This window comes from Aythya ferina (genome assembly GCF_964211825.1).
Source record: "Aythya ferina genome assembly, contig: HAP1_SCAFFOLD_440, whole genome shotgun sequence".
NCBI lineage: Eukaryota > Metazoa > Chordata > Aves > Anseriformes > Anatidae > Aythya > Aythya ferina.
Window position 1 is genome coordinate 26456 of NW_028181138.1, and position 8448 is coordinate 34903.

General features: G+C 51.2%; 1 protein-coding gene across 1 annotated transcript; it reads right to left on the reverse strand.

The window, feature by feature from the left end:
- Positions 1-654: 654 nt before the first annotated feature.
- On the reverse strand, positions 655-7560 carry LOC311429221 (transmembrane protein 42-like). Its single transcript, XM_084540335.1, has 3 exons — positions 7418-7560; positions 2760-2906; positions 655-1962 (listed from the first exon to the last, which is right to left on the reverse strand). Exons 1-3 carry the CDS (start codon positions 7523-7525, stop codon positions 1819-1821), a joined length of 399 nt encoding a protein of 132 aa, XP_084396461.1. The 5' UTR covers positions 7526-7560; the 3' UTR covers positions 655-1818.
- Between the last annotated feature and the right edge of the window lie 888 nt (positions 7561-8448).

Below are 8448 nucleotides of genomic sequence, written 5' to 3' on the forward strand. Positions count from 1 at the left end.
CCCTATGTCAGGCAGAGTCTGGCCAATGTTTGCCTTTCTGCTTGTCCAACGCATGTGAATTAAACCAACTCAAACCCAACCATTGCCAGGTATCAGCCAGCCTAATCAAACACGACACACTTCCTCCTCTGTCTGTCCCCAGATGTGACAAGGCCCTGCTTCCCAAGCGGAGGGAGGTATCCTACTCATCCTAGCCCCGCTGGTACCCAAAAAGCCTTCTCCATGTTTATGGAGAAAAGGCACTGGGAGCACCCTGCTCCCTTTCTTGCCCATTCGTCTTTTTGGAGGGAAAGACTTCTGAGCACACCAGGGGGAAAAGCACCTCTCAGGACATGGGTGGCAGATGCGAGGAGTCAGGGCACTCTCTTGAAGCAGGGGACCTAGCGCAAGGGCACGGGGACTTTTTTGCTTTCTGATACAATGAAGGAAAAGGCACAAACCCATCTCCAGTGGCATCTCCACCGGCAAGTCTATTTTTACAATCCTGTTGGGCACGGAGCCAATCTGTCAGTTGCGACAAACCTCACAGGTTCCAATAATGAGGCTCACACAAACGTGTCCTTGGGTTTTCTGCACATGCCACAACCGTGACTCACCTTCTGCAGTTACAAGAAGACGTGGACAGCATGGCAAGCCCAGAGCAAACAAGTGGTATCACCAGCATGATGCATACATTTTTAGGCATCATTATGATTCTTTATTAGGATTGCAATAAAAAATTACCAAGGATGACAAGCATGTGCGGGCAAGGGAAAGAAGCCAACACCTTAGAAAGGATGATTCTTGACACATGTAATGTATTGACAGGCATACGTTGTCATCCTGACAACGAAGAGCAATCATCCACCCAAAATTTAGCACGAGTGGGGTACCAATGAACTATTTAATTACATTGCACAAATGGAAAACAGTATCATCCAGAGGTATAAAAAAATGTTGCTTGAGAAACTCCATTTCCACTTAGAGTAACTGTCAGCTTAAATGGGGAGGGAGGTGCGTCAAACATGGACACTCTTAATGAAAACAGCTGTCTGTTCATAGGTACTCTCCCAAAATTACAGTTTGACCTATAGAAACCAGGAGTGGCAATCAAAATATCAGTGCTGGTCAAGAAGTTAAAGGAAAAAGCAACCTTACAATGAGTAACATGTCAGGAATGGGAGAGCGGGAATTACAGACATCAGATGCAAATGGCAAGTTAACAGGTGTGTGTGATAGGGGAACCTGAAGGAATTCATGGAATGCTCCAACATCTTCCAGGCAATGGGAACCTGGGGCAAGCACGGGGCCTCTTCAAGAGGCAGCAAGGAAAATCATCACCAGCAGAGTAGAAATGTCTGCAGCATTCAGCACAAAATTCTGTTCGCTTTTCCATTTTGGGGTAGTTCATCTTATGGAAAAGTACCAATGCACAGGCACCTTCCATAGGCACCATGTTTACTTTCTACCTTCCGTCCCTGAATGGGGAAGGCTCCATCACCACAGGGTGTGAAGAGGAGGGGTGGCTGATAAGCCTCTGGCTCCGGTTTCCAGACGACTGACTCAGAACTGATCAGCTCTCTCCCAAGTAGTCGCTGTTCCCACACCTCCACCAGGCACCTGGGAACGGCTGCACCGGCTGAACACGGCAGATGCAATGTGCATGACTTTGCAAATTGGTGGAGAAGCGTGCAAGGGGGGTTAGCAAGTCTGTAGGTGCCTGGCTGGCTCCAGCGCTGAATTAGGAGAAAGTGCATGGGATGAGGATCAGATTAGGACCTGGCAGTGGTCCTAGTTGAGGTGTTATCCGGGCTGAAAATGGAGAAGGAGGAAAGACCCTCATGTTTCCTTCTTCTCCGCTGGGAGTGGCGCTGGTCGGGGCGCAGCAGTGTGCAGCAGAAAAAGGCCACAGAGCGTCATGGCGAGGCCAACCCACCACACAGGTGTCCATGTCTCCCCAAAGAGAAGCTTGCCCAGGATGGCCTGAAGGAAAAGAAAAAGACAAAGCTTTGCTGGGCTGAGCTGTCCCAAAGCCCTCTGTGCTGTCAGCTCCTCCCCAGGGCTGTGGGGACTTCAGCTGGGGGAGCCTGCCTAGGAAAAACACCACCACTAAAAAATAGCTGCTGATGATGCTGGAGACAACCTACTGCATCACCCAGCCTGGAAGTGCAGCCAGATGGTGGTCCCCAACCAGGATTTTGGTAGCTGCACACATACTTTGTTGCCTTGCCAGCACCTCTCAGGAACCAAGTCTCTACTCCAGTCCATAAAAACACAGCCCCTCTCATTGGAGAGTGTTTCGGACAAGGTTGTGAGCTGGCTGCAAAATGTTGGAGCACAGAAGTCAGATTGACAGCTTGTGAGACAGAAACGCAAGCAGAAAAAAACCTGTGGGTCAAAAATGTTCCTGCTGTCACTTAGAGACAGTGCATCCTCACACACAGTTAGGGTGGCTTTGGCTTGTCACCGGTGAGATTTCACTAAAGCAAAAGCAAAACAAAACAGTGCTCCCAGCCCAAAGTCTCATCAGCAATTAGAAAATTTCTTTACATGTTACAGCTGCTGCAAGGTATGGTTCTTGGCAGCAATGCTCTTCATCCTGCACCACCCTTGAAAATATTATAGCCTCTGTGTGAAGAACAGGTACGGCAGCTGAGGGCTGATATAATTTCACAGCGCCTCTGCAGGGATACTTACATCTCCCTTTGCAGCCAGCATCACCGTTCCCACATCACTGTGCTCCTCTAGGCTCCAGCACCTCAGGAAATGAATTTACTTACCGAAGAGATGAAGTTGGTGGCTGTTGTTGTCACAGAGGCAGTAGCCGAGGAGGAGGAGAGTCGCAGGGCTTTTGCAAAGACCGTCCACATGACTGCATTGCAGGCGCACACCAAGCCAATGCAGCCTACGCGAAGCAGCACAGGCAGCTGCAGGACAAAAGGGGAAAACCCGCTTATTTTTACTGACTGCTTATTCAGCCTCGCTACCTCATGGGCACTTTGGAGCAAAACCAAACGGCATGGGCTTGAAAATGAGTTACAGATGGTATCACATAGAGATGAATACATTAAGCCACAGAAGACAACAGAAGCAGGAAAACAGCTCTGGATGGAGTGTGTTTGAGGCGTCCTGCTGTGAATCCAGCCTCAGACTATAAACTGAGAAGAGCCGGGACAGCATATAGAGGCTGTCATACCAGCAGCCAAAGTCCAGAAAGCTCCTGACCTCGTGAGCTGGTTCACACACAATCCAGTGAAATGCCCTTCAGTCATCACCAGATGTATGGGAAAGGGTCAAATTCACCCCTGCAGAGAGGAACGCAGACGCTGCATGTGCCAGCACTGCGTATGGCCCAGGCTCTGTCCGCTGTGTTTTTGGGCTGAGTCCTGTGTGGGCCCAAACCACCTGCCCTCACTGCCTCCTGCTGACCTGCCTGCCTGCTGCAGTAAAGGCAGATCGTGGTCCTCTGGGAGGAAAATGAGAGCTAAGGGGCCTTGTGCCTTATTTTACATGCTCTCTGGAGAGCAGGTTTACCGAGAGCGCCAGCATTTAATAGGCATGAAGCCACCTCTGAACTCTAGTGCCCTCAGAGCCAACGAGGTTCTCATGAGAAAAAGGTCCCTAGGTGACCTGACAAGACATATAACAGCCTCAGTCTGGAAAAAGGGCACAGTTTTGCTTAAATAGCCTTTACCATCTTCCCTCTCCCCCACATCCGCAGTTCTTGCAGCTGTGGCCATCTCCGTAGCCCCTGGGTGTTGTGGCACGAGGGGAGGAAGCCAGAGGCAGAACAACTCCTGCCAACACTCAGGGAGCACACAGCGATGAGGAACAGCGAGGCTTTGCCTCAGCCCATAGCGATCATGCCTTCACGGCCCATCGCCTCTCTCGGTCAACAAGAGGCTGCGGTGGGATCAGCCTCGAGGCAGACGGAACTGGAGGTGTGAAGCCACCCACAAACATGGCTTGGGTGGCACCTGCCCCGCAGGAAGGGCTGCACTGTGCCCTCCCTGTGCCAGCCACCCTGGCCACCGGGGCCACCAGCCACCTTGTGCTCCTGCCCAGAAGAAGACATAATTAACCATGAGCCAGGGCAGGTCACAGGGCTTTCTGAAGCGAGTTCAACCTTAAAGGAAAAGGTCATGAAGGAAAACCCCGCTCGACCGCTAGCACAAGCTCTTCAAAGCTAACCCCACCCCACGGAGGTCATGTGTTTGGCCACCTTGGTGGCAAAGGCCTCCGACTTTATCAGGGCAACAGCAAACACTCCCGAACAATTCCCACCTGCAAAGCGCTTTGCGGCACGAGGCCCTTCGCCCCGACACGCCGCCGTCCTGTCAAACCCTGCCTAGAAGGATCACAGGGCCAGCCGTGCCCACACGCTACCCGTCCTTTGAGGAAGAAGCCTGCTGCCATGTTATGGTTCGCCACGGGATGGACTTTGCCTGATGACCTCTGTGGTGGCTCCTTATCCCTGGCCTCACGCTCTGCCTGGGTTGACAGGCGGCGCTACCTTGCACCTGTGTGTGTCCACGTATGCCTCTAGTGGGTTGGTAGATTTGGAAGACAGGAAGAAAATTCTCCATGTTCTACCTAAATTCAGTATATTCTGCTCTGGATCAGAAAGAGCCTACCGTGGTTGACTGTTAAGAAAAGGGGCCTTAGGATTGTTAGGACTGTTAGGAAAAATATCTCATTACTATCTCCAGCTACCCACCAGAGGGTGTAGAGAAGGTAGAGCCAAGCTCTTCTCCAGGGTTTGTTGTGATTTGACAAGGGGCAGATAGTCAAGGTTAGAAAAGGTGAAATGTTGATATAATATCGGGAAAAACAAAGGTGACCAAACACTGAAGCAGAGATTATGAGCTCTTTAACCCTGCAGGCATTCAAAACTTGACTGGAGAGGGCCATGAGCAACCAGTTAGCCCTAATGAGATTGGACAAGAGACCTCTGGAGGTCCTGCCTAACCTGAATTACTCTGTGAGTCTACCAGTGGTGGCACAAAGCTGGCTCCCACCATCACAGCAGCTTTGCTATCTTCACAAGCAACCCACAACCCATTGTTGAACTTCTGTCCCAGAGCCACAGATATCGGCTGCGGCATGCTCTGGAGGTGGCACAGGCCCAGAAGGAAGGTGTTGCAGAGAAGTCGAGTCCCTCCGCATCCCAGGCAGAGGAGTGGTCACTGCAGTGGCACACAGGTGTGGAGATGGGAACATCCCCGGGTGCTCCCCACAAGGAAGGACGGAGGTGTAATTCCTCCCCTGCCAAGGGCTCAGCAGAGCCAGCCCAGTGAGTCAAAGATTACTGTTCTGATTGCTTTTCTAAGATGAGATTAATTTCAGTGTACATTTCAGATAATCCAGAATCACTGATGAAATGGCAGAAGTAAATTTAGATGGAATTTGGCAGGGCAGAGGGGAAAGTAAAGAAAAGGTTTTGTTCAAGTGAAATGACCCCTTGTAGTCAGGTCGCTCTCAGGCTGGTCCACCACAACACATCCGTCTGACCTGGAAATCCATCCTTGTGCTGCTGTCAAGTATCCTGATACTCTACGTCAAAACACTAATATATTTTTTAACATTTGCTGCCACGTTCCGTACTGTATAAGCGATGGCTACTCGCTTGGTCTGTTTTCAGATTCCTGTATTCTTCCTCAAACACAGAACTTGAACCTTTGTTTGTCTGTGGCTGCTCTGCAGAAATGCCTTCGTAGCAAGTGCATAGGAGTCAAGCAAGCAGCAAGCCCTCTGAAATGTTTACATGTGGTCCTGTACGATTTAAGCTACTTGGAAAACTGCCATTTACCTGAAATTGTCAGTTTTACATCTGGACTGATTAATTTAGTTCATAATCATTGCCTAGAATGGACCTGAAAAGTAACTGGAGGAACCAATTTGTTCAGAAAAACAAAACAGCATGGTTGAATAGGAGCATGGTTGAGGTTGAAAGGGACCTCTGGAGCTCACCTTGTCCAAGCTCCCAGCTCAGGAAGGGTCAGCTAGAGCTGATGCCCAGGACCATGCTCAAAGGGCTTCTGAATCTCCAAGAGAAGACACCACAACCTCTTTGGGCAACCCGTACCAGTGCTCCCTCACCCACGCAGTGCTTCCTGGTGTTCAGAGGGAACCTCCTGTGTTCAGTTCATGCCCATTGCCTTTGGGCACCAGGCGCCACTGGAAAAAGCCTGGCTCCGTCCTCTCTGTACCCTCCCTTCAGGTGTTCACAGACATTGATGAGATCCCCCTGAGCCTCCTCTTCTTCAGACTGAACAGTCCCAGCTCCCTCTGCCTCTCCTCACAGAGAGGTGCTCCAGGCCCTTCACCAACTTCATGGCCCTTGTCTGGACCTCCTTCAGTAGCTCCGTGTCTCTCTTGTACTGGGGAGAGTCAGACAGCACAGTGCTGAGCAGAGGGGATCACCCCCCTTGACTTGCTGGCAACACTCCTCCTCATGGACACACTTTCTCATGCCACCTTCTAAAAAGATCAATAAATGGGCAGTATTTCTGTAAGTTTCAAAGGAGGAAAATACTCAGAAAATATGCTGTCAACATTTAAAGTAATTCCACGCTCTGCTTTTCTGTCAGTGCAGAGCAACATCTTCTGGGGAGGGATCAGAGAGAGTAACAGGATTTAAAATTTTTAATTTCCCTTCCCTATATCATTTTGATATATCAGAAAGGATCTACAGGATTGGTGAGTACAGAGGGTTTATTATTATTATTATTATTTTTAACCATCTCCAATAAACACACAAGTTGATTTTCTTTTATCCTGACACAGGGCTGGATTATTATAATATTTATTTATTTTTTTTCAGATATATTTTGTGTTCTGGGCACTCCTTTGAATTTCAAGTCCAAATGTACATTTGCCACATGAATACCAACCCCTGCTCTTTGCCTGGTCTTCTCAGTTTGTTTTCAGGATCCGCTCCTGCTGCCTACCTCAGCACCTCTCAAAACCCAGCACGTTTTGTGCATCTCCACCTTCGCCTTGCCTGTCCTAGAGCTCACCTCGTGCAGGCGAGGACACCGACCACTTTTTAAGGTGAAAGGCCAGCAGCCCGACCTGACCTTTCGCACAGTGGGGTTTGAGAAACCCCGCCGTGATTCAGCTCATCCCAAGTGAGCACATCGGATGAGCCAAGCTGCCTGCTCCACCTCCTCACAGCTCCTGCCACGAGCGGACAAGGCTGAACAGAGGAGGCTCCCCACTGCATTCCCACCCTATCAGCCTTGCTTCACTCCACTCGCTCTTCATTCCTACAGCCACCCTTCCCGCAGCTCTCCAGCCCCAGCCCCGCATTCCCCATCCAAGGAACGGGGCAGGGCAGCCCCAGCAAGCCCTGCCGGCAGGGAGGGGCCGAGCGGCGGCCATTTCGCCCTCCTTTTCCTTCCTTTTTTCCTTCCTTCCTTCCTTCCTGCTGCCTTACCCAGCCTCCGGCGCCCCTCAGGGGACGCGCCCCCAGCGCCAGCTTCGCCGCCGCCGCCGCCGCCGCCCCCAACAGCCCCGCGGCCGCTGCCGCCACTGCCGCCCGCATGGCGGCCCCGGGAGGAGCTGAGGGAAGGGAAAGGGAAGGGGAAGGGCTGGGCTCTGCGCTGCTCCGGGGCGCACGGAGGTGGTGTCTGCGAGGACACAGCGTGAGGAGCGGCTGGGGGAGCTGGGGGGGTTTGGTCTGGGGGAGAGGAGGCTCGGGGGAGGATTTATTGGTCTCCGCAGGTACCTGAAAGGAAGGGGTGGGGAGCTGGGGTCGGCATCTTCTGGCAGATAATCAGTGATAGGAGTGGAGGGAATGGCCTCAAGTTGCACCAGGGGAGGTTTAGGTTGGAAATGAGGAGACATTTCTTCTCAGAAAGAGCAGTCAGGCATTGGGACGGGTTGCCCAGGGAGGTGGTGGAGTCACTGTCCCTGGGGGTGTGCAAGGCAAGGTTGGACGTGGTGCTTGGGGACATGGCTTAGTGGGTGACAGTGGTAGGGACACAGCTGGACCAGATGATCTTGAAGGTCTTTTCTAACCCTAAATCAGTCAGAGGTCAATGCCCCAGGACAGGCAGTTGGGCTGAGGCAGGTTGGGTATTGCTGTTTTCTAGGGTTGCAGCAAATGCCCCCAGGGCACAGGTTTGTGGGCCTCACTCTGCTCTCCAGCAGATTACAAGCACTCTTAATTCTAACCTGCTGCTAGTTGTCTGCAGAGCAAACTCCTCAACGTACATTCAGCTTCTGACTTATATACTCCACGCCACCACTAAAGTGGGGGAAAAAAAAGCTGCAGCAGTAAGTGACCTTTAAGTTTTTAGATGAGCCCTTCCTTCAGTCAAATACCAAAGAAGCTTCCTAGGACATATAGGATGCTGTATGGCACACCTTTGCTGCCTTTTGCCCAATCAGTTGTGGGCACACGCAGCATTGTACAAAGTAGCCAAAACTGGGACTTACTGACTGTGAAAAATAGTAAAAACAAAC